General features: G+C 42.8%; 1 protein-coding gene across 2 annotated transcripts in view; it reads left to right on the plus strand.

Annotated features, from left to right (window-relative positions):
* LOC115141859 (roundabout homolog 2-like) overlaps positions 1–25,977 on the plus strand; it is a 49,830-nt gene extending 23,853 nt beyond the window's left edge. The window contains exons 3-26 of one of the 2 annotated variants that reach the window (XM_029681153.2): positions 2,372–2,529; positions 2,930–3,050; positions 3,140–3,278; positions 6,819–6,946; positions 8,778–8,902; positions 10,034–10,205; positions 10,433–10,638; positions 12,132–12,213; positions 12,467–12,641; positions 17,718–17,884; positions 18,104–18,225; positions 18,360–18,576; positions 18,855–18,973; positions 19,634–19,817; positions 20,072–20,290; positions 20,619–20,661; positions 20,920–21,062; positions 21,287–21,580; positions 21,800–21,938; positions 22,832–23,229; positions 23,611–23,727; positions 24,102–24,281; positions 24,589–24,728; positions 25,276–25,977. In XM_029681153.2, the coding sequence (XP_029537013.2) occupies positions 2,372–2,529; positions 2,930–3,050; positions 3,140–3,278; positions 6,819–6,946; positions 8,778–8,902; positions 10,034–10,205; positions 10,433–10,638; positions 12,132–12,213; positions 12,467–12,641; positions 17,718–17,884; positions 18,104–18,225; positions 18,360–18,576; positions 18,855–18,973; positions 19,634–19,817; positions 20,072–20,290; positions 20,619–20,661; positions 20,920–21,062; positions 21,287–21,580; positions 21,800–21,938; positions 22,832–23,229; positions 23,611–23,727; positions 24,102–24,281; positions 24,589–24,728; positions 25,276–25,287 (3,800 nt within the window). In that variant the 3' untranslated portion in view covers positions 25,288–25,977. The remainder of the gene's footprint in view (positions 1–2,371; positions 2,530–2,929; positions 3,051–3,139; positions 3,279–6,818; positions 6,947–8,777; positions 8,903–10,033; positions 10,206–10,432; positions 10,639–12,131; positions 12,214–12,466; positions 12,642–17,717; positions 17,885–18,103; positions 18,226–18,359; positions 18,577–18,854; positions 18,974–19,633; positions 19,818–20,071; positions 20,291–20,618; positions 20,662–20,919; positions 21,063–21,286; positions 21,581–21,799; positions 21,939–22,831; positions 23,230–23,610; positions 23,728–24,101; positions 24,282–24,588; positions 24,729–25,275) is intronic. The other variant, XM_065000369.1, reaches the window with a different exon arrangement.
* Positions 25,978–26,557: the final 580 nt, after the last annotated feature.

The raw sequence follows: 26,557 nt of genomic DNA on the forward strand, positions 1-26,557 counted from the left end.
CTGAAACGCAGCCGGCTCAGCGACGGCTCAGCCACCATTTGTCTGCTTCTCAGAGATTGGAATATTCATAGCAACACGTTTCCCAAGATAATTGCAGCCTTTACAACTCAAGATAGAGGAGAGAAAGTCTCTATGCTCTAGATGGCTGTGATAAACTAAATGAGATGGTAGTCAGTCAGTCACTGTAGTTGTGAATATAAAGGCCATTTTAAAAGACACAGGTAGCTGCTGTGTTGATGAGGGATCTGTCAAACACACGTCAGGGAATAAGTGATGGGGGTAGTGTGGTTTAGCTGGAGAGACGTACCAGTTGACAGACAGGTGATGAGTTCACTCATGTGTTTAGTATAGATTAACTGATGTTTGAGATTGGACTAATTCACAGCATATTTGCAGTCCTAATTTATTTGATTGGGTGTTGATGCATTACCGTGCTAACAGATGGATAGTTTGACAGGCAGGTAGATGGTCTTGGTCTGATTGTTTACTTTGTAAAATGCCAACCTAAGATATTTATAAAGGTATAAGAAGATATGTTATTCTGGAGTAGTGTGTGTTGGTCAAGGAGGAAAGGGTACATAGGGGAGGGTCACCTGCAGACCCTCAGATTGTGTGTGTGCATTTTCAACACTGGAATAGTAGTGCTGCACAGGTTTCTTGAGGCCTCGGCCAGGCATCAGAGCACATACAGTTTCTTTCCTCTGTCAATCATTGCTGGGATTTAATGACAAAGGTTGCTGCCAAGTCAAGCCTCTCATCCGGTCTTCCTTTGCAGAGAAAAGGCTGCTAAACTCACTGTGTGACAGTGACATAAAGATCATGTCCCCTTTTTTAGTTCTGTCGTCGTTGTGTCACTGTCAGATTTGTAGTGTGGAGATGTGAGTTAGCATAGTTTCCAGTGTGAGGCAGAAGCATTGCATTAATGTGTGATGCCATTTTTCCCTCTGACAGGTTAAATTATTAATGTGTTTGTATTTGTTTAGTCTGTGTTGGACTGAGAGATGTGCATTATTCATCCACTCTGACAGTAGAGACTGCAGACTAGGATGCGGCACAGGAAACATCAAAACACTGCACAACAAGGAAGTTGCCAGGGATATGAACAGTCATGTACAAGCACAAAAGACAATGTACTGCTTTCACCCAATCAGCTTGTTTTCCTCTCGTCTAACCTTCAAACAGAAACTCTACATATAAAATATGCTCAAATTGATTACAAGGACAATATTTGAGATTACTCTTGTGATGACATTGACAGAATACCGCATTGGAGATTGATGTGTACTCCAATTCTGATGTATATATCTCATATAGTTTGCATTTGAAAGACAACATATTCTCAATAACATACACTACCATTCAAAAGTTTAGGGTCACTTAGAAATGTCCTTGTTTTTGAAAGAAAAGCACATTTTTTTGTCCATTTAAAATAGCATCAAATTGATCAGAAATACAGTGTAGACATAGTTAATGTTGTAAATGACTAGTGTAGCTGGAAACGGCTGATTTTCAATGGAATATCTACATAGGCGTGCAGGGGCCCATTATCAGCAACCATCACTCCTGTGTTCCAATGGCACGTTGTGTTAGCTAATCCAAGTTTATAATTTTAAAAGGCTAATTATTAGAAAACCCTTTTGAAATTATGTTAGCACAGCTGAAAGCTGTTGTTCTGATTAAAGAAGCAATACAACTGTCCTTTTTTAGACTTGTTGAGTATCTGGAGCATCAACACTTGTGGGTGTGATTACAGGCTCAAAATGGCCAGAAACTAAGAACTTTCTTCTGAAACTCATCAGTCTATTCTTGTTCTGAAAAATTAAGGCTATTCCATGTGAGAAATTGCCAAGAAACTGAAGATCTCATACAACACTGTGTACTACTTCACAGAACAGCGCAAACTGGCTTCTTTAATCAGAACAACAGTTTTCAGCTGTGCTAACATAATTTCAAAAGGGGTTTCTAATGATCAATTAGCCTTTTAAAGTGATAAACTTGGATTAGCTAACACAACGTGCCATTGGAACACAGGAGTGATTGGTTGCTGATAATGGGCCTCTGTGCGCCTATGTAGATATTCCATTAAAACTCAGCCGTTTCCAGCTACAATAGTAATTTACAATATTAACAATGTCTACACTGTGTTTTAATGGACATATAAAGGTACTAAATTAATACATTTACATTTACATTTAAGTCATTTAGCAGACGCTCTTATCCAGAGCGACTTACAAATTGGGATAGATAAAAACAATCTGCTATATAGTTTGACTCTGTCTATTTTTCCAAATGTGTTTACCTACCAGGTCAAATAAATGTACAGTAATATGAATAGATAGACTAAACCATGTCTACGCTCTCCTCTTCCCAGTCCTGAGGGATGACTTCCGCCAGGCCCCCAGTGATGTGGTGGTGGCAGCCGGTGAGCCAGCGGTCCTGGAGTGTGTTCCCCCCCGCGGTCACCCTGAGCCCACCGTCTCCTGGAAGAGGAACAATGCCCGCGTCAGCAGCAAGGATGACCGCATCTCTGTGAGTCTCACCTATACAGTTTTTCACTGCACTGTATGACCCCTGAACTATGACCCCTTAGTTTCAGCATCAAGCTCATTAGAGTTAGAAGTAAAACCCTCTAGAGTTTGCATACACTAGAGTTCCAACCAACTCAAGTTCCAACCAAACCTCACTGAGCTCAGTGCAGTTAAGTCCCAAGTCAACCCAAACTGTCTCAAAGGCCATTAATATAATTAATGATGCATGCTGATGATGGTGGAATCCTTAATGATACATGCTGATGAAGGTGGAATCATAAATTATACATTCATTTGAAGTGCTGATGTCAGATGGTGGAAGTACTGCCTCTCCTCTGAAAAGCCCAAAGGCTAATACATGGAGTGATATGATGACCTGTCATCACTGTCTTGTTTTTCAGATGCGTGGGGGCAAGCTGATGATCTCCTACACCAGGAAGAGTGATGCTGGCATGTATGTGTGTGTGGGCACCAACATGGTGGGAGAGAGGGACAGTGACCCTGCTGAGTTGGTGGTGTATGGTGAGTCTCTCACACCTGTGTGCGTGTGCGTGTGTGTGTGTGCGTATTACGCTGTCTTCATGTGTGTAACTCTGGGTCTCTCTATGTAGAGCGTCCTGTGCTGATACGGAGGCCGGTGAACCAGGTGGTGATGGAGGAAGAAACCGTTGATTTCCTGTGTGAGGTACATGGAGACCCCGCCCCCACGATACGCTGGCGTCGAGAGGAGGGGGAGCTCCCCCGCGGGAGGTGAGGACACATTGACGGACAGGTCCACTCACTCATAGAAAATAAACTGATTGATTGATTGACATCTGAAGAGATAGACAAAACACTGTGACACATTGATTGATGGAGTGCTGGAGGTACAGACTGACAGAATGAGGAAAGCCCATTCACCAGGAATGCACAGGCATGTGCACAGATACCTGTGCAGAGCTCATGCCCTTTTCCTCTTCCAGTCTCCGAAGTGCCCTTTTTGGTGGTGGTATAATCTTCCGCAAAATTAATTTGTTGTATAAATATTGTGTCATTGTTGTTTGGAGCCCACTACCCACAATTCGTTGTGGCGTCATCAAGTTTGCCACCCTCCTAGTTTAAATTTCAACATTTGATTAACACTTAATAACACTTGATACCACTTGATTTAGCCTCCATCAATAATATTCGCTCTGGTTGGCTGATACACATAGCAGAGAGAGGCAGAAAGATGTAGAGAGGAGAGGCTGCATCAACGACCCTCTGACCCAACTCCACCTGTTCTTCAGTCGGGAGTTGCACATGTATGTCAGGGCAGCAGCAACACAGGCAGTCCAGACTCTAGCTGACCACCGTATACTAAAATATCAACACAAGCAACTGACAGTCAGCCATATATCATGAGTTAGAAGATTATTAATATTATATAATTAAGTTATTCTTATTACTTGATATGAGCTTTGAATATAAATCATAATCAGTCAAATAAATCGCTCTAGGTCACTAGCAGATTTCCATCAATCATCAATATCAATGATCAATTGATAGCCATCCTCTTTTTCGATGTTGTCATGACTTTACTTTCATTAATCTGATGACTGTTATTTATCGAATCAACTAACTATGTTTAACTGTTACCTGATTTAAATGAATCATGTAACAATGAACTCATTAGGAGTTTGGGGCATCATGTGAGCGGTTGTGTATAGAGTTACCATCTCACAAATTAACTCTAAAGGTCTTTACCTATCACATCCATAAAACAGTCAACGTATTAAATCATAACCTCTTATCATATCATCATTCTGAACAGTCGTAACCTCATGCATCTGCAAAAACCCCAGCCTTACTTACTATACAAATTGGTTTATTTATTTATTTATTTACTAACACAGAATAAACATACCCACTTAATGCATGAGGAAAAGGTCCCTAGCGGACTGACACAATACGGTGGCTTTTTACACAACAACAAGGAGAGAGAGAAAAAGAAAGAGACACTTATCATTGATACATTTTTGAAACTTTTCTCACAGTACTCATATACTTTGCACACAAACCTCCACCCGTTTGAAGTAAGAAATCATGAATGCATTCACTGGCCTTTCAGCGGCACGCTTGTATGGCTCTGATTGTCCGAAAGGGGTCTTCCCTTTCCCGTCTCCTACTGTTGTTCACTCTGGAAGATGCTCCTTGGAAGGTGGCTAGCCAGCCGTGTTGACGGTTCCCAGTGGTGATGAGAGTAGTAGAATATGGTGATTTGAGAAGAGTAGTAGGGTGGTCCCACTTAAATTCACTTTTCTAGATATTTGACGTTGAACAGCTAATTAGCCGTACCAGTGATTGTCTGGAAGGTGAGCTTCTCGCCTCTTCGCCGTGTTGATATTCAAGGTTCAAACCACTCTGGACGTGAGCTGCAGCTCTACACGCCTCTCTGGTCTGGGAGGTGAGTTTATTTTCTCCACCTCATGCTGAGGTTCAATGTTCCAACCATTTCAAATGTGTAGCTACCGCTCCACGCATTTCTGGTCTAATGTTAATTTCTCCACCAATTATTTTATGCACTCTGGCCGAAAGGGATGGCCCCGTCAGGCTGATACGCTCTTTGACCTCACTCTGGGCGTAGCTACCTACCATGCACAGTTTATAGGAGATTATCCTATGGCTCCTAAAATCACATTCCTATCTTGACAAAAAAATAATTTTCCATATTTCATATACAACGTTAAGGATGAAGACTTCATACCTGTAGTTGTGTATACTTTTCAAGTTACAGTATTTCCTTTAAAACCTTTTTAACGGCATTACAAAATAACAACCCATATGACATGATTATTCTTTAGATCACCACTGACCATTCCCCACATTCTTATATTCGAAATATGTTCCAGTATTCACTTTTAGGAGAAGTCAAAATCAAATCGGGTTTCGGCGGGAAAACTGTCTGTGTCGACAAAGCACATTCCTTGGTGGATTTTGGAGAGGGACAATGTAAATCATGTGTTTAGGAAGCACTGTAACTAGCTTGCATACAATTTGTGATGAGCAAGTGTGTTGCAGAAATAAATAGGGCTATGCTTATTATTTTGCTACAGAGGCATTCGGTATAATTTCAAGATATGATTGATAAAAGTTATGTTTTTTTAAGCGGTGGGTCATTTTGAGCACATGTCCTCTGAAAGGTCTGTGCATGGCCCTATGGATGCATATGGGTTTAAAGTATATGACATATTGATTGATGCAGTGCTGGAGGTACAGACAGACTGACAGAATTAGGGAAGCTCATTCACCAGGGATACATATGGGATTAAAGTATGTGACCAAGAAAGCACAGCTACAGTAATTACTCATTTATTCATGTCTTCCCTTCCCTCAGCCAATACAAATGCATGAATTGAAGGCCAGTGAGGATTCCTTAGTTAACATGTGACGCTACGACTTGACTATGCAGTTGAAAGATCATCTGGGGGACAAAATATAAATATTTATATTATTATGATTATGCTGTAACTATGGGGAGGGGCAGTGGATGGGTAAGAAAATAAAAATACTTGAATTACTCTAAGGAGGTCTCATGGTGGTGGAGGTGACTCACTCTGCCCATTCTGATTGGCTATTTGACCCTAACACAGTTGACTTGTAAATCTCTCTCTGCAGATCTATTAAGTTATAGGGTTGACTCATCCTTTCTGTATTTAATAGTTTTTTTAATCTACAGTTTCAGATGACTTCATACAGTTACATTTTGATGGGTCAGAGGGTCAGGTACATTCAAGGTCACTTGTACATAGTTCAAGGCAGTGCTTCTCACACCTGGTCCGTCTCCAAAATCTGTCTTGCCTACTACTTACTAAAACTACATACTATGTACTAATCGTACTACATACCATTTAGAACATACAAAACAAATGCAGTAAGCAACAAATATCATCTTACTGGGCTCATCCTACTGAGAATGTGTCGTCTAATGCACAATTGCGATGATTTCCTCCATTCATTAATTTGAGTACAGTGCGTTCCTTATCTCATTATTAACTGATTATCACACGTGAGTCTGGAATGACGATTCTCTTCTTTAAAAGTGTGCATTGAATTCTACTAGATGAAAACCCAAAATGAGTATAACGTCCTGGCATTCTAAAGCTTACTTGAGTCTCGAAATTTCACATACTATAAAACGTTCTATTTACGCATATTTAAAATTCCTACTATTTGGAACGGAAGTATGGGTATTCTGACATGGGCCTGGTCTTTCTGTCTCAATGGTTAGATTTGTGAAAATACTTTTGACTCTGTGTGTCTCTGTTCTAGGTTTGAGATCCACAGTGACAACAGCCTACGTCTGACTAGGGTGAGAGGGGAGGACGGGGGAACTTACACCTGTATGTCTGAGAACAGCGTGGGCAAGACAGAGGCTTCAGCCACGCTAGAGGTCCATGGTAAGAAACAAAGATTCTCTCTCTCACTCAATCACACACACTGATATGTGTTCTCACCCTTCTCATACTGTACAGTACGGTCACACACTGTTATGTCCACTTCATTTGACAGTGGTCATTTAGAGTTGTCAAAGCTCTGCCCATCCATCCGTGTGTGTTGGAATACGTGTTGTCATATCAATGTATTTGTGGTGGGCTTTCTTCTCTTCAACTCCACTGACAGAAGCTTATGCTAAACCCTATGGATTACTCCCTCTGACAGCTGTTTGGGAGATGGTGCAGTTTAACACACTGCCAAAAAGCAGGACCACTATTAATAAGAAGTGTGTGTGCGTGTGTGTGTGTGTGTGTGTGTGTGTGTGTGTGTGTGTGTGTGTTGGCTGAGTGGGCAGCAGGGTTGACTTCATCCTCCATTGCTTTTGTCAGTCCTGATGAAATCTAAACCTCTTCAAACAATGCCTTCCCTTCCTTCTGTTCCGTGTTTCATTGACTATGTAGTAGATGTCATGTTTTCATGTTACTGTAGTCAGCCATCTCATTCCGTTGTATTTCCCCCACACCATTCTGACTTTGTTTGTAGATTTTTTCAAATACATTTTAAAAGCTAGAGGGGTTATACTATTTAATGCATTCAGCATCAGCACCTAATGGTTTAAAAGAGCCTGTAAACATGACTTACTGCATGGTCAGGATTCTAGTCTACTGGCCTGTTGCAGCACTCAGGCAGTGCAGTAAGTAAGCCTGTACTCTGACACAGTGACTTAATGTGTGCCAGATTAAGGATTGGTATCAAACAAACACATCTGCTGTACTCTTATTAAAGAAGTGTGTTGAAATATGAGGTCACAAAGTTCAGACATTCACTTCGTTTGTTACCACAGAAACCCATGATTGCTGAATGCGAAATTATTCCAATGGAAAAATACCACTATTCATTTATATTGTAAAAAAATATATATCTAAATATTAAAAGGTAACAGAACTGCCAATACATGTTCACTCTGATCATGACTCTATTTGAAGTGAACATAAACCACATTAATGTTTAGTAACATGGTTTCTCGACACGGTTCCCTGTCATAGTTACATCCCCCCTGCTGGCTGGTTAGTGATGTTAGTGTAATGAAGTCAGTCTCTCTCCGTGGCTGTGTGTGCGTGCTCCATCTCTGATGTGGGAAGATCTGCTGTGTTCTCCCTCAGAGTGAAAATCAAGACACGACACAGATGACTCAGTTCCCTTGAGGATTTAGCCTGATCCCGTGTGTGTGTGGTGTGTGTATGAAGACAGGGAAGAAGCCTGCTGAGGAGAGTAAACAGCAGGAGAGCTCAGAATCTATGGAATTGGAGTCAATGCTGTCATTGTGCAGTCAAAGTCTATAGGAAGACAGGATGTGGTGGGATCAGAAGCAAGCTGTGGCCACAACACAACCTGACTGCCAGTTCATTTCCACTGATATCACTCCAAAGTAAACCCACAAATACCATCACAATAGTTTAAGATTGGAATTAGATTATGACTCGTCTCAGTATAAAAGATAGGCATCAATGTCTTCACTCGATAATGTGAAAATGAGAAGGCAGATTAATCAGAAAGGGAAACCATATCAACTGCCAGAGGGTTAACGAGAGTTAAGAGAGTTAAAGACAGCAGTCAAATCATGGAGTAAAAAGGGTAGTTCTATATGCTAAATGTTGAATAAATACTGTTCTGGAATTACATAGTAGGTATTGATTATGCAGGGGAGGCAGGAGAAAACTGTGAATTTAAACGCTATAATTTAAAGCCTCAAATCTGAATCTTCTAACCGAGTGTCTCTGCTCTACTCTCCAGTGCCCCCACAGATCACCATTAAACCCCAGGACCAGATCTCCGCTCAGGGGTGCAGTGTCACCTTCCGCTGCGGCACCAGAGGAAACCCCTCACCTGCCATCTTCTGGAAGAAAGAAGGAAGCCAGGTAAAAATGATGGCACTTCCTGACAAACAGGAAGTGAGTGGTCAAGAAAGACTACTTCCTAAATAAAACATTTTTAAAAATGACTAATAAAATTCCAACTATGTACTGTAGAAACTACAACATACGTTGTCATAGATAAATGGCACTTTAAACTGATCAACAAAGTCATGATGTTATGTCACATTTAAGTAGGGTTTTGATTTGTTTTAGCCTTATTTTGATCAGCAGCATACAAATAGTTTTCTCACCATGTTTGTTTGGTGGGGACTCGTTTGATTTCTCTCAGCTTGAAACAAGCCGGGGAATTGTTCGATTTAACAATGCTTTTCACACATTTTTTTGGATTGCCCGTGCTCTTAAAGAGACGTTGGCCGAGGTGAAATGAGGGAGGGAGCTCGTTTGTATTTGGCTGTGAGAGGCGACAACCAATAGGTGTTGGAAGGAATCACAGGAAATGCGTTGGCGAGGAAGTCACTGTTACCTGCAGACAGATGAAGAGAGGGGGAGGAAGGATAGATGAGGGTAGTGACTCAGATGAGCTACATCATCTGGGAGAGGAGCTGCCTCCTTGGGAAATAGGCACAGAAACACTTTAAAACCTTCTATCATTATAACTTACTATAAATACCTAATGATAACATTCTGATAACAGCGGGGGAACAATCAAGATCATTTAGTCTAGATGGTTCTAGTAGAGAACATAGTGGAGTTAACCCTCAGATCTGCCAGGCAGGGGGAAGTTGGCATGAGGCTCTCTGAGTAAGTTTAAATGTGTTCCAGTCTATTAGTTGATGTGCCTGGTCCCCTGTTTGTGAAGCGGTTTGCTGTACTTTTGGGATTATCTTGTGACCTTATAGCCCTGGTCCTCTCACTCAGTCTAAGCCTCTTAGAGGAATGAAATGGAAGGCTGTCCCTTCCCCCTATTCATGCCCATCTCCCCCTCTCATCACTCTGGCCGTGTGTAAAGCATCTGTCAGCTCACATCAAGCCAACAGACCAAACCAAAAGTCTGTAGTTCTCCTGCTATTCTGTATTGTGTTGGAAAAGTGATGGCCATATAATGACTGGATACACCATCTCTCTGATTCATCACTAGCTAAGATGCAAGTTGTTCTGTGTGTGTGTGTGTAGATGCTGTTGTTTCCTGGCCAGCCCCTCTCCCAGTCCGGTCGCTACTCTGTTTCCATGAGTGGTGAGCTGTCCATCACCGACGTGCACCTGGAGGATTCTGGGTATTATATCTGCCAGGCCATCAGTGTAGCAGGAAGTGTCCTGACCAAAGCCCTGCTGGAGGTGGAAGGGGGTGAGTTTGAGGGATGGAGGGGGTTACTTTGGGACGAGGAAGGGCATATGGTACTGGGAGAAGAGCCCAGCAAAAATATATTGATATTACAACACACATACCTGTATATGGATGGGAAGATAGCCTTCGACAGCTCTACATAAACACTGTCAAATAAAGTGGACATTAGTGTGTGTGACAGGACCCACTGACATAATATCCTGTCTGTTCTTCCCTCTCACCCATAGGTCCTTCAGACCGTGTTCCACCAATCATCCGTCAAGGCCCAGCCAATCAGACGTTGGGTCTGGGGTCCATTGCCCAGTTGCAGTGTCATGCGATTGGTGGACCCTCACTAAGGATCATGTGGGAAAAGGACGGGGAGAGGATTGTGGGGGATGACCCCCGCATGACCCTGATGGGGAACGGGACACTGCAGATCACTAATGTTGAGGTATGTGTATGATGTCATGGAATAAAAATATGGCTGTGGTTGTCTTTTGATCCTCATTAATAAATTAGTATCGCACGGCTGTACAGAAATGCCTGCCATCCATCATTGTTACATTTGTACTTTTTCCAAAACCAGAGGGCAACCAACAAATGTTTTTATGTTCTCCTCCATTATAAGTACCACTCTGCCACTCTGTACCACTCTGAAATCAAGGTGAAACTGAATTTCAAACCGACCTCTCTGGCGTGATTACCTGCCTATGCAGTGTGTAATTGTAATGTTAATGAAGGGGCTTGTTTGTAAATGTAAATGTATTCAGCTTTGATGAAAGAGCAGTCCATGGCCCTTTTGTGCTATGGCCTCACCTGGAGGTGAGCGTGCGGAGCGGGGAGAGCAGCCTGGTTTGTGCTAATTGACTGTGGTCACGCATGATTAACGATTTCAAAGCCTTTAATTACATCTCTGGCACAACTCTCTCTCTCAGCAGTGGTGCTCAGCAAACTTAGAGCATTAACACAAGGTCCAATGCATCATTGAGGCAGGGGAAATCTGCCATGTCACTGCGCTCAATGGAACAGAAGAGATGCATTAGCTTGGCATGGAGAGAGAGAGGGAGGGAGGGGAATGGAGAGGACGAGATGTAGCGGGAGAAAGAGGGGCTAAAAATATTTAGCCTAGCGATGCCCCCTCCTAGTCTTCAATATTTCAGCAGTGGTTAAACTCACAAAGAGTTCATCTGTCCACATACTACCAATCCATAAACCAGAGCTTGATGCTGTGGTGAATGATCTAACATAAATTTATGTTGGTTACAGTAGACTGGCACTCTGCCAGCCCAGTGTTAGTAACACCATTAGGACAGTGGAGAACATATTGCTTCTTTGTTCACTGCATATATATATAATGTGTATATATAATGTATATAATACAGTACTGTGGAAAGGGAGAGCAGGTAGACCAGGGGTGTCAAACTCATTCCATGGAGGGCCTAGTGTCAGCTGGTTTTTGGTTTTTCCTTTCAATTCAGACCTAGACAGTCAGGTAAGTGGAGTGACTTACTAATAAGTGAGCTTCATTCATTAATCAAGTACAAGGGAGGAGCGAAAACCGGTAGACACTCGGCCCTCCGTGGAATGAGTTAGACACCTGTGAGGTTGACCATGCACATGGGGAGATGAATCACATTTCGACTGCTGTTCTCTCAGGAGTGTTCAGCACATATGACTCCTTCTACTACTGTGGCTGAGTGATGTCTGCTTTGTGGCAAAGTGGCATTTCATAAAACATTTGAACTTTACACTTCTAAAAGTGAGTCTCAGGACGGCGGCAAAGCAGTGAACAAGGAAGCAATTAATAAGTAAAAAGAGGAGATCCGCTGAGATTTGCTCCACTCGGATTAACAAACACAGAAAGTATCTAAAGCACTGTGGTTCCATTGTTTTGGGTCCCCTCTCCTCATGAAAGGGAGCTAAAATGCACCTTTCTGTTGCTAGGATAAGGATTCGGGAATGTACACTTGTGTGGTGTCCAGCGCCACGGGCGAGTCGAGCTGGAGCGGGACACTCACCATAAGAGGTAAACACACACACTCACCTTGGCGCCTCACAAAACCATACAAACCCCATTGATTTCAAATGATACAGTAAATGTACATTATACTTTATGGAAACCTACTTTCGCTACAGTATTCATCACTACTGTGTGTAGATAAATAGAATTGAAAAATAAACAGTCAAACTCAGACTATATCCCGGTACACCAAGTTACCATTATCACATACCACCACTGTCTCATGTTATCTAATGGCGTATCCCTGTTTGTGTCCCAGAGGACGGAGCCCCTGGGTCATCAGTTCCCCGGGTGTCAGAGTCCATCCAGCTGCCAGGGCCGCCCCAGAAGCCGGTGGTGACGGATGTGACCAGGAATACAGTCACCCTCACCTGGCAGTCCAACCCCCACGAGGGTGGGGCCGCTGTCACCTCCTACATCATCGAGGCCTTCAGGTACGGTATGACATGCAAGGACTGGGTACCAGAGACATATTTAGAAACCACATTGTCCAACCTCTCTTAATACATGGCTCTGCAGGGTACTATATAAATAGGGGATTTCTATTTCAATGCTGGGTACTGGGGTCTTTCTAGGTCTGTTGCTATATCAGTTGTGTCCTTGATTTGTATTCACATACAGGGATTCTCCATTTGGTTTAACATACATGTGCAACAGTGGTAGGAAATAATGACATGAAGGGAAAACGAGCCATGGCAGATTAAATCAAATCATAAAGCATTAAAAAAAAAAGCATAATTTTCCCTGTGGTCCTGGACGGCACCGACCTGGGGCTATGGAAGGAGAGACTAGCCAGAGAGCTCTTATCACAGAGGCAAAGAGGGCAGAGGCTCTGGGCAGGCAGAGCCAGACACACATACAGGCCAATAAGCTGCCTGGCACTGAGACTGACAGCACAGTTTGAGACTAGACATTCCCATGGGTAGCTGTTAGCTACTTTCCTCAAACTTCATCTAACAGAGCACAGTCTTTAAATAGAGCTAGCTGCTGGATGGGGACGTCTCCTATTATTCCTCCACTAACCCTCCTAGGGCTAGAGAACAGGGCTTAATGGAAGAAGAGGGATGGTTGGAGGATAGCAGAGGGCAGATTGTTACTCAGGTCTTATTTTTACCTTTATTTAACTATGAACAAATTCTTATATTCAATGACAGGAACAGTGGGTTAACTGCAGAACGACAGTTTTATTTACCTTGTCAGCTCGGGGGTTCGATCTTGCAAACTTTCGGTTACTAGTCCAACGCCTGCCGCTCCTTACCTGCCGCCCCTTATCTGACACCTACTGTAGTTAAAACTTCTTATGGCTGCAGGGGCAGTATTGAGTAGCTTGGATGAAAGGTGCCCAGAATAAACGGCCTGCTCCTCAGTACCAGTTGCTAATATAGGCATATTCTTATTGGATAGAAAACACTAAAACTGTTTGAATGATGTCTATGAGTATAACAGAACTCATATGGCAGGCAAAAAACTGAGAATAAATCCAAACTGGAAGTGGGAAATCTGAGGTTGGTCGATTTTCAACCCAGCTCCTATTGAATACACAGTGGGATATTGGTTGTTGCACTTCCTAAGGCTTCCACTAGATGTCAAGTGTCTTTAGAAACTTGAATGAGGCTTCTACTGTGATGTGGGGCCAGATGGGAGCTCTTTGAGTCAGTTGTCTGGCAGAGAGCCAGGGCCTGGTCACGCGCATTTCACATGATAGCGACCTGCGTTCCATGGCTTTTCTACAGACAATGGAATTCTCAGGTTGGAACGTTATTGAAGATTTGATAAAAACATCCTAAAGATTGATTCTATACTTAGTTTGAAATATTTCTACGGCCTGTAATTTAACTTTTTGAAGTTCGTCCGACGTTCGGCTGGACCTGCATGAGCGTTTCGATTTGTGTACTTTTGTTAGGGCGTTTAGTATCTACTTGGACATAAATAATGGACATTATTGAAGAAATCAAACATTTGTGGAACTAGGATTCCTGGGAGTGCATTCTGATGAAGGTCAAAGGTAAGGGAATATTTATAATGTGATTTCTGTTGACTCCATGGTGGATCATTTTTTTTTAAAATTCTTACCACCGTTATTGCATGGTTTACTTTTTTAAAATCTGACACAGCGGTTGCATTAACCTTTCTACTCAACAACATTCCGCTGAAAAGGAAGCGCGCAAAATATATATATATATTTTTTAAATGTAACTTTCACACATTAACAAGTCCAATACAGCAAATGAAAGATAAACATCTTGTTAATCTACCCATCGTGTCCGCTTTACAGCTAAAGCACAACATATGATTATGTTAGATCACCGCCAAATTGAAAAAAACAGCCATTTTTCCAGCCAAAGATAGGAGTCACAAAAAGAAGAAATATAGATTAAATGAAACACTAATCTTTGATCTTCATCAGATGACACTCATAGGACATCATATTACACAATACATGTATGTTTTGTTCGATAATGTGCATATTTATATCCAAAAATCTCAGTTTACATTGGCGCGTTACGTGCAGTAATATTTTGATTCCAAAACATCCGGTGATTTTGCAGAAATACTCATAATAAACATTGATAAAAGATACTAGTGTTATTCACAGAATTAAAGATAGACTTCTCCTTAATGCAGCCGCTGTGTCAGGTTTCAAAGAAACTTAACGGAAAAAGCATAATCTGGGAACGGCACTCAGAGCCCAAAACAGCCAGAGGAATGTCCGACATTTTGGAAAAAACTAAGTTAGAAGCAACACCATAAATATTCACTTACCTTTGATCTTCATGAAAAGGAACTCCCAGGAATCCCAGTTCGACAATAAATGACGGATTTGTTCCATAAAGTTCCATCATTTATGTCCAAATATCCACTTGTTGTTAGCGTGTTTAGTCCAGTAATCCATTTTCATGCATTTCATCCAGACAAAAACTTGAAAAGTTACACTCCTTTAGAAACATGTATGGAATCAATCGTTCGGATGTTAACATAAAGCATCAATAATGTTCCAACCGGAGAATTCCTTTGTCTTCAGAAAAAGCACTGGAACACGAGGTAACTCTGTCGGGAGCGCTCGTCATGAGACCAAGGCTCTCTGCCAGACCACTGACTCAGAGGACTCATGAGCCCCCCCTTTATAGTAGAATCCTCATTCAAGTTTCAAAAGACGGTTGACATCTGTTCCGAATCCCTTTTTGGCCCGGCAGTCTAAGGGGGGTGGTAACGAGACCCGTAAACTCATGCAAATTATAATAGTGACAAAGTAAAAGTGCGAACGAAAAACCACAGACAACTTAATTACCATCAAACACTCAGGGTTTATTTGAAAACACACGGTAAAGGGGGGGCAGGAAAAGGGGCTGAGCTGGACCCAAGGAAAGAAACAAATATCCAACAACACCCCTAAACTAGACTAGCCTACTACTATACAGCTAACTAACTAACCAAAAATACAGTGGGTGGTCCGCCCAGTTCTACCTAGTGTTCTTAGACAAAGTAGTCCTATGGGTAGTGTATGCCCATGGGCAACTTGTCTTGGTTCCCCCTTTTTCCACCATCAAACACCATAACACAAACAATACTCACAGGTGGGGACAAAGTGATCTGGAGGTGCTAAAACAAACAAGAGAACTACCGAGAGATTGTATGACAGAGAGATTGAGTTTAAGAGGAAACAACTGAATGGGTTTTTAAACCATGGGAAAAGGGATGTGATTGGGTAATGGAAACAGGAGGAGGTGTGTCTTCTGATTAGCGACTGATTGATGACTGATTGGGGAATAATGATTGCCACTTGTGAGGAGGGGAGAAGGAGAGAAAAGAAATACACACACACACACACAGGATACACACACAGAATACCTGTATCCGTAACAACATCTAGTGGAAGCCGTAGGAAGTGCAATCTCATCCATATCTTAATGTGTATTCGGTAGGCCAAGCTTTGAAAAACTACAAATCTCAGATGTCCCACTTCCTGGTTGGATTTTCTCAGGTTTTCGCCGGCCATATGAGTTCTGATATACTCACAGACATCATTCAAACAGTTTTAGAAACTTCAGAGTGTTTTCTATCCAATACTAATAATAATATGCATATATTAGCATCTGGGACAGAGTAGGAGGCAGTTCACTCTGGGCACACTATTCATCCAAAAGTGAAAATGCTGCCCCCTATCCCAAAAAGGTTAAGGTGAGGTATATCTATATTTCCATGTCTAACAATTGTATTTTCATCAACATTTATAATGAGTATTTCTGTCAAATGATGTGGCTCTCTGCAATATCACCGGATGTTTTTGGAACTAGTGAACTAGCGCCAATATATACTGAGTTTTTTTTTATATAAATATGAACTTTTATCAAACAAAACATACATGTATTGTGTAACATGAAGTCCTATGAGTGTCATCTGATGAAGATCATCAAAGGTTAGTGATTCATTTTATCTCTTTCTGCTTTTTATGACTCCTCTCTTTTGCTGGAAAAATTGCTGTTTTTCTGTGAGTTGGTGGTGACCTAACATAATCGTTTGTGGTGCTTCGCTGTAAAGCCTATTTGAAAAATTGGACACTGTGGTGGGTTTAACAACAAGATTACCTTTAAAACGGTATAAGATACATGTATGTTTGAGAAATTTTAATTATGAAATTTGTTGTCATATGGATCCCGTTAACGGGATTGCAGCCCTAAGAAGTTTTAAGGAGCAGGTCAGAGTTCTAGTGCTGCTTCTTTAAGGCGTCCACATGCTTTCCAGGCAAGACAGGTCGGAAGAATTTGTGCATATATTATGACAACATTTTGTGATGTGTTTTTGTTAGTTTTGTACGAACAAAGGTTTTTTTTTTCGCCTGGAAAGGAAAGGTTTTTTCGCCTGTTCGGGCACACTTTTTTTTTCTTCGGAGCCGAAGTTTTCATCCTTTCTTCAGTGATTGGTCAACAGTAGGGATTCTTATTTTTTGTCATTCAACCAGAGACGACTCGCTTTCATGCAAATTTTTTAATTGAGAAAGACTACAACAAACATCTGAGTAGTAAATTACGCAACTAAGAAATCCTCCACAAAAACGTCAAAATTAATGACAGATTTTGGGAGTTATTTTAGATGAATTCATAGTATTTTGAGGAAGTGTTTACTGGCTACGGCATCTAAAAATGGTCAAACAGTACTATTGACACTTTTTCTTGTTTTTCAAGTGAAGGTCTTTTCAGGGAGTTTGCGAGCACACTCAGTCGGTTCCTGGCTAGGCGCCAGCCGAAATGAAGCATGCTAATGCGTTTTGACTGGTTGGTTATCACTCACTGGGTAATTGACTGGACAAATCATACCATAGACTAGGTAATATGTACTATAGGTCCTCACTGAACTGAGACGATAATAGCATTACCCAACATTCATCAATGCTAGAGGACCCAAATTGTCAAACCACACTCATTGTTGCGTTATTTATCATATCAGGATAAGGACAAGGCCAGACAATCCTCCCAGAATTCAACCTTTAATTGATTAATGTTATTTTCCAGCCAATCCGTTGGCAGTGTGTGGCAGACGGTAGCTGACCACGTGAAACAGGAGAAGCACACCGTCATCGGCCTGTACCCAAACACTGTCTACCTGTTCATCGTCCGAGCAGTGAACTCCTACGGTCTGAGTGACCCCAGCCCAATCTCTGAACCCATCAGGACACAGGGTCAGTATGGACACAGAACAGCATATAATATGTGTATAATCACTCAATCACTTTGACTTTTTCATAGTAAAGTGTTCTGTGCTGTTAGGCTGTTCTGAGTGCAGTGTGTTATGACATTAGGATGTTTTCAGTACAGTGTGGTATGATGTCAGGCTGTTCTCAGTGCAGTGTGGTATGACATCAGTCTGTTCTGAGTGCAGTTCTCTTGTGGTGTTGTAGATGGGAGTCCTACAGAGCAGGGGGTAGACCGCAGACAGGTGCAGAGAGAACTGGGGGAGGTGTCTCTCTACCTGCAGAAGCCTGTGGTCCTATCACCCAGCAGTGCCCAGGTCTCCTGGACTGTGAGTAAAACTGAGTGTCATAACCTGGAGAAACAACATGCAACTTTGTACTGTGCTCCATAGTTTATAATATCTCGGGAAATATATAATTAACCACCTCTATGTCCCTCCCCCTGTGTTCTGTCATTGGTCAGGTGGCACGTCAGTCTCAGTACGTGCAGGGATTCAGGCTGCTGTACCGCTCCACTGGCAGCGCCTGGTTAGTCCAGAATGTGAAAGTGGGGCCTGAGCTCACCACTGTCCTATCAGACCTGCACACGGACACAGAGTACGAGGTGAAGGTCCGCCCCTACTTCAACGAGCTGCAGGGACTGGACAGCCCCCTGGTGCAGCTACGCACCCCTGAGGAGGGTAAGACACACAGCGGGATGCAGGATGTTCCTTCTCTGTGAAGTCCGTAGGCATACAGCAGTTCACTACATTTTATTGTTGCTGCAAGGGCAGTAAGAATCAATTTTCCTCAGACATTCCCTTAGAATTTATAAAGATTTGTTTGCTTCTAAAATGACTCAATGCTGTGATATGTTATTGTAGGACACCACAGCACATGCGTATAGGAACATGTATTTTATTGACCAAAGTCTCTGGGTCTCATTAACCGACAGTTATCCATGTTCACATCATTCCAGTGTTAAGTGCTCCCCCGCAGGCTGTGTCGGTGGTCCAGCTCAGCAACAGCTCTAGCATCAGTGTCTCCTGGGAACCTCCCCCCGCTGATGTTCAGAGTGGTACAGTCCTGGAGTACAAGGTAAGATTACAGAGTGGAGAATGTTGAAGCTGTACCTGGTTCGAGGAAAGTGCTACTCTAGACTACTGTCTGATGTGAATTTAGTGAAAAGTGGGCAGTTAATTAGTCACTACAGCTGGTCGTGGGAAAGAGAAAATGTATTATTTGATTGAATCATCAATGTGCTGATTTTAAGCAGTCGGTTTTATCCTTGTTGCCAAAAACATGCTGTGCTGAATAGAAATGCTGTGCTAGTGGTTTTAATTAAACATTGCTTAGTATCAGTTAACAGCAACAGCTCTGTAGGATGCAAAAACACAATTTAACTAATTTAGTCCTCAGATTTAAATCACTTGTCCTCATCTTGTCGATTGGATCTGCTCTTGGTTTGCTTTGCAGTCAACAAAAATAAATAAACATTTCTCAGACTTTTCTGGGAAGGCGTTTTAAAGCCTATCGTATCCCCATGTCGTGCCGGCTAGCAAAAAAATATCTCCACTTCTGGTTCAGTTGTCCTCTTGGCAACATGATCGACTTGATGCTTCTAGTGTTATTAAATGTTGTCTGTCGTTTCTGTCCCTCTGGAGTTTCTGTCCCTCCGGAGTTTCTGTCCCATTTCTGTTCCTCCAGAGTTTCTGTCTCTCCACCACTCAGTATCAAGCTTATTTCTCTGTCTGCCAGGTCTGGTGCCTGGGGAGTGACACTGAGTTGAAGACAGAGAGCCATATCAACAGGACAGTTGATGGACTGGGGTTGTCCATCCTACTGACTGGGCTGCTGCCAGACCTCCAGTACAGTGTGATGGTGGCTGCAGTCACCAACTTGGGAGTGGGTGAACATAGCCCACCTATAGACCTGGTCCTCAGTGAGTCAGCTTTACCACTAGAAGAGACCCTTCCTTAGATGCAACATTAATAGCCAATTAATACCCTGGTCCTCAGTCAGTATGGTAGATTACTAAAGACGAGGCTTGAGGTTTTTAAATTGTTTGTTACTGGTATACAGTATATCAACACTACTTGCTAGAAACCAATGGGGTAAGTTAGTTGTCTGTTTATTCAGGAAGCCATATTGGAAATGAATTTGCCGGACTGATAACCTGGACTCTCTATCATTCAGCCCTGTCACTGGACATGCCTTCAGACCCTCTGCAGAAAGACAGCAGCCTCAGTCTATCAGAGCAGATCACGGGAGTGGTCAGCCAACCAGCGTTCATCGCTGGGTTGGGTGTGGCCTCGTGGCTGGTGCTCATGGGGTTCAGTGGTTGGCTATACTGTCGCCACCGCAGGAGGAAAGAGCTGGGACACTACACCACCTCATTTGCCTACACACCTGCAGGTATACTGTAACATCCTTAACCTCAACCCCAACATTGTATTCACATAGCATACAAACAATACCCTTAGCATTACACCACTAATCTGTTCCAATCCTGTCACCATCACGTTTGCCAAGTCTGGGTATCTGAGTGTCTTAAAATGTGACTTGTTGTAATCTGTGGGTTCAGAATCCTAGTGTTGCTGTGATCTATGCCTTTTAGTGTATCTAGGTCAAACTCAGCAGCATGGCTGCAATGTGTTTGATGCCATTCCCCTCAGCAGCCTCCACTGCTTTGAGTAAGATGTGCTTATAATTGCAACCATTGCTTTTGTTGTTTTTCCTGCAGTTGGATTTGCTCACAGTGAAGGATCTGGTCTCAGCAACGGAAGGTAGAGATCTTGGTTTTACTCAGATATTCAATGGAAACAAGAATCAAATAAAATTTTATTGGTAACATACAAGTGTTTAGCAGATGTTATTGCGAGTGTAGCGAAATGCTTGTGTTTCTAACTCCGACAGTGTAGTAATATCTAACATATACCCAACACACACACATCTAAGTAAAGGAATGAGTGGACTCTTTTTATTACAAACAGCATAGACTTACAGTAATATCTGACCTTTTAGTTCTCTCCATCTGCCTACAGTAGACCAGGGATCCTGGACTCCAACATGGGGAACTACCCATGGCTAGCAGACTCCTGGCCAGCCCCTGGCCTTGCCCACAATGGAAAAGACTCAGTCAACTGTTGCTCTGGCAAACTGGACTCTACAGACAGATACTACAATGGTGAGAGCCCACAGTCACTTCTTGCAACTTAGGGTGGGATAAAATGCAGTAGTTTGAACAGAGGCTAAATTAATAGTAATAAGCCGCCATTGCTGCTCAAATGATGGAACCTATTTGAGCTTTTGTGATTGACCAGGAAATTGCAGAGGGAAGATGAAGTGGTTCATTCAAGGAAATGGGTTCCACTTTACATTTTTTATTTTATTTCTATTTCTGTCCCGCAGTTGGCATCTCCAATTACCTGAGCCAGTACAGCTCAGTGTCCACAGACAGTCCCATCTACAGCACCATCAATACAGCTGCTGCTGAGGACCTGCACGGTTTAGCCTACTACAACAAATACTCCAACACCCCCTACACCCAGGGCTCCAACACCCCCTACTCCCAGGGCCCTGACCCCTATGCCATTACCCCCGTCCTCTCCAACTCGGGCCTCTTCGGTCTGGAGCAGGACCTGGACCAGTTGACCGTCCAGTCTAGAGAGTACGCCAAGCTGCAGTACGCCAGGACAAGCAATGGTACAGGCAGCTATTACACTTCTCATGTACTGTAGTTAAGGGCTCATGGAATGTTCGTTAGTGAGGATATAGCTAACTCTGTTGCATAGTTGATGTGGGTGTTTGTATGCTGTACACAAACATATCGTGCATGCATATGTTTAACAGAGCTAATTTCTAATGTTCTCTTTAGCTTGATTTAAATAAGTGTGTGGGTTGTCTGCTGTCTCTCTACTGTAGCCAAGCTGGTGAAGCAGAGGTCCACGTGTCCTCCATCCAAGCCTGCACCACTCAACTGGGAGGATGTGCTATCTCTACCACTGCCTGCTAATAAAGAACGGGGTTACACAAAGAGAGACAGGGATGAGGGGAGGAACAGGTAACACCTAGCGCCATATCCCCCGTAGACACCCTCCCATGGGATAGCTTGTTAAGTACAGATGAGGGAACTAACGGTGTATGGAGGGAAATGTCAGTAGAGGGAAGGAAAGCCAGGAGTGCTGAAGTTGTTACATACATATTGAACCTTTTCTCCATAACTCATTGTGATTTTTCCTGGTGTTTCCTTTTTATCTATTCTCTGACACCCTCATTTGAGGGCTATGTTTAGTTTGAATGTATGGCTTGCACTCTATTTGACCTGATAGTTCACCTGAACTATATAGCAAGAGTTTGTGACGTTAGGGCCAGAACCTGTCCTCCGATTCTATCCAGATTGTAAACTCTAATGATGTTTACTACGGTTAAAGTTGGAGTTAAAAACATTCTTGTCTGGAGGCTCAGGAGAGACTCTTATTGTGGCTGCATCAGGGGGAGTGTAGAGTGTCCTCTAACTGACTGTGACAGATGAGATTGTGGCCATAACTGGGGGGACCTAGCTGCTCTGACTGTACATCGTCTTTTGTAATGACATTAGCCACCGTCTGACAGTGTGGATTAGCACTTTCCTGTTTCAATAACATGTCCTCTATTAAATCTGCTCTGATGTCCTCTGACGTTGTCACGGCAACATAAATCATTTGAAGTCACTCTTGTGTTTTGTAACCCAATGCTGCTGGTTCCTCTTTTAAAATGTAACTCTGTCAACTACTGTTACTGTCTCTGAATATGGCTGTTAATGTGCCTCGAAGACTTTTCTTGATGTAAAAGTATTGTGTAAGATAGTCCCCTTGATTTATACTGGGGTCTTACTGACAATGTTTTTCACTGAATGTGTCAGGTCCTCCTAGTTGTTAAACCAGGGGTCTTTTCTCCTCTTCCTCCTGCTCCCAGTAGCTCAGATGAGGATGAGGAGGACTGGTGTCCCCCACTGCCAGCGAGGACCTACCTGATGGAAGGCTCCAAGGATGAGTTACCCAGCCTGCCCTCCTCCAGAAGAGAGGAGCTGACCCAGGGCTCCACCTCCAGCCTGCGGTCCACAGCCATACTTCCCCCCTCCCCTCAGGAGGAGACACACACCCTCAACCCCAACGACAGCCCCCCGCTCCAGCACTTTGACCTGCTGGCCTGCTACGGGCCCAGTTCCCATGTCTCCCATTCCAACCACAACCTGTTTGCCAATAAGGATGATGCCAGCGGACCATATGATGTCAGCGGGCCATACCACACCAACCAATGGGGAGACACCTCCATGGGGGAGAGCTATATTTCAGAGAGAAGTGGCGGAGGAGGTTAGTTGAACACACCTGTCCCCCTGTCTTTACACACCTGTTCCCCTCTCATAGTTCTAATGCATAGAATAATTATTTATATGTGTAGCTAGCCTCTTGAAAATGACCAGCCTGGTCACAGAACTGTATGTGCCTTAGCCACGTACTTTGTCATGTATTGCCATGCCATGCATACAGTCTGTGTTTGGCATGATAATGAACTGGACAAGAGGAGTTGGCTAAAGCCCACTTAGATCTGCTACCAGGCTAATCCATAACTGCATACTTATCCTGAAAAATTCAATGTTGTCATGTTACGTTAACACCAAGTATTTGCATATGAAGATGGCGCTTCCCTCTGAATGTTTACTTGATGACGACATCACTGTTCTTTTCTGTCAGGACAATCTCCTCCTTTCCTGGCTGAGTCCGCCCACGCTACTCAGGGGCACAGAACCAGGAGCAAGAAGAAAGTCCTCAAGGAGGGCCAGCACCGACGAGAGCTGCATGACCAAGCAGGTAAGACATATTGGACAGTGGGCTACATTTATGTTCTCTTCATATCTTCTCTTTGGAGAGGCTTTTATACAAGGCAACACACACAGCTTTTGGAATAACAAGTTACCCCAGCTCATTATTTGCAAGAACCTCGAAATGTCTCTTACTGGCTCTAACTTCTTGGTATTTAAATGCACATGAGTAACATTCCCACCTTGGGATTCAAGCCACATCCTTACAGTACAGTGTATTTACATTTTGGTAATTTAACAGATGGTCTTATCCAGTACGTATGGTTAAAGTCCTATAGTGTACATCCAACTGTGAATGTGCTTAAAAGAGGTAACCTGTTAGGTCAAATGAAGGCAGTTTTTTTATCATGAGCTGTCAATCAGTCTGTGCAGACCTGCCCCCTCCGCCGGCCCCACCCCCTGCAGCAGACGACCCCCTGCAGCTCCTGGCTGATGTGCTGGGCTGCAGCCGGACACCGTCGGCGGACAACTCGCCGGCTCTGCAGAGGAGAGGAGACGACTCCTCACCCCATAAGAGGGGGCCTACCATGTGGGGCTCACAGGGTATGCATCAAACCATCTAATTAATGCAAATGAATACAAATATGCAAATACACATACAGTACAGTATTATAAAAGCCACAACCACAGACACATATTGTGATTGAGGTCTAGTAATGCTCCGTCTACATTCATACGCATACAAATCCTCTGTGGTCTTAAAATAATGCATTGGTTTAAGCACACATATCTAGCAGCAATCCCCTCTACTCAGGTGGACAGAGATGGTGGAAAGTCTGGTTCAGCACTTAGAATCTGACCCATATAATTCCCGCTGCACTTTTGAGTGATTGCATATTGTCATCTGCAGATGAGGGTGTAATCCCGTACTGCCCATCCAGCTTTTTGCCCCGGGGCCAGATGTCAGACTACGGTTCCCTTGGTGGAGGGGCGTCCTCGCGGGCTTCAACAGGACAGAGAGGGCCTGGAGCTGTCCGGAGGAGGGATGAGGTGAGTCCAGTATGGAGGACAGCAGGACTACCTGGTATGGCTCAGTAGAGACATGATCTTAGTCCTATAGTTGTTATCAGTGTTGTTGTCCTCCTAAAGTCTAGTACTGTAGTGGGTTAATGTAAGGCAAGGATTTGGTGATAATCCAAGACAAGTTTGGGTCTTCATAAGTGTTGATTGGTGTGGCACAGAGAGACAAGAGACCCAGTGGCCCAAGACACACCTGGCTCTCCGCTGCTTTAATTTCTCTACGAATCTGCTATGGTTTATCCAACATGTTTAATGCAAACAATATTCATTCCAAATCAAGACTGCAGTGTTTCCATCTATAGTATGTTGCACGGGGTAGATTATGGACATGTCAAACTAATGTTTTGACAATGGCATAGATGTCGGCAAATATGGGGGGTCAGTAGATTTATGAGAGCTCAACATAAATGCAATACTCATATTTGTGTGGCTAAACCTTGGCTAAATTACAGTGTCAGGATTTGTTTTTGGCACCAGTCCCATGGGATGATTGTGTTGTGTGTTTGTTTACTTTCAGAACCTCATGTAGCTGGAAGCAGATTATGTGATGTGAAGTTCTCCGCCATGTGTTTTTTAAAAGGTTCTTTTGCTTCTTCCATTTTTGCTGAAATCCAGCCTGTTGCCATGGTGTCAAAGAAGAGCTGAAGACAAAAGTGAAAGCGTTTAGGCTTGCCACCTGCTTTTTCAATATTAGTTCATATTTTTGTTTTTTATTTATTCATAATTTGTATGTGATTTAAAGTCCTGCCTCTGTATATAAACATCTTTGCAACTTTTTTTAAACACGACCTGGGATAAAGATAATATATTGTATTTTAAGAAAAGGGAAAGAAAGTCTTAAAATGACTATAGATATTATACATCGGATGTTTGAATGTACCTTATGTTTATTGTTTACCATGGTGATGTTTGTGTAATGAAAGGATATGAGGCAGAAACTCTGTTAACAAGACCTGATAGTTGGGCATCTGTGAGGTTCTGTGAGTGTGTTGACAGTTTCTCTTTCTCTCTCGCGCGCGCTGTCATTGTGGAGTCAACCTCCTGCTTCTTCTAAACCGGCATATCGATCTTTTCAACAGCAGATGAAATAGCCTTGTCATTTTAGGTTGTGATGCTGGAAATGTGTGAACCTATACCCTTGTTAAACACCAATTGTTATGTTCTGTCATCAGTGGAATGATTTGTTAAAAAATACCAATAAAACATTTGTTACTCTAAAGACATGTTTCTCTAAGACTGTTTCCTGGAATTGATCTAGTGTAGGTAATCCTATCCTAAAAACCTGCTGTATTGATTCACATTTACAAGAAAAAAGTACCCTTTTCCCTGGGTTCTTTGTATTGTGCCACTGTGCACTGACTTTGATGTAATTGTTAACTGCTAAACCCAGACAGATTTCAGATTGGGTTTTCTACCAGACAGTAGAAAGTAGTTAACAGTAAGGTGGTGAGGGGGACAACACAAAACTACAGTAGAGAACTGGATCAGGCAGGGATATTCTACAGTTAAAAGGTAGCCAGAGGAGGGAGAGGTGTTTATTTTGTGTGGAATATTGGACAGGATATGTGAGGTGTGTTAAATCAACTGACTTGCTGGGAGCGTGGTGGATGAGGTTGGGAGAAATGAGCTGTTTCTGAGAAATGAGGAGCATGTGAGCTGTTCCACCTGAGACACACTCTTCCCGGGTCTCTAAAAGCTCCTCTGTGTACAATATGAACCTCCTTTATTCTGTGTCTCTAGTGACTGGTACACTGGTAACAATCATAAATCCATGCAGTTATCTTTCAATACGGTCGGTC

The sequence above is a fragment of the Oncorhynchus nerka genome, linkage group LG14 (genome assembly GCF_034236695.1).
Source record: "Oncorhynchus nerka isolate Pitt River linkage group LG14, Oner_Uvic_2.0, whole genome shotgun sequence".
Taxonomy (NCBI): Eukaryota; Metazoa; Chordata; class Actinopteri; order Salmoniformes; family Salmonidae; genus Oncorhynchus; species Oncorhynchus nerka.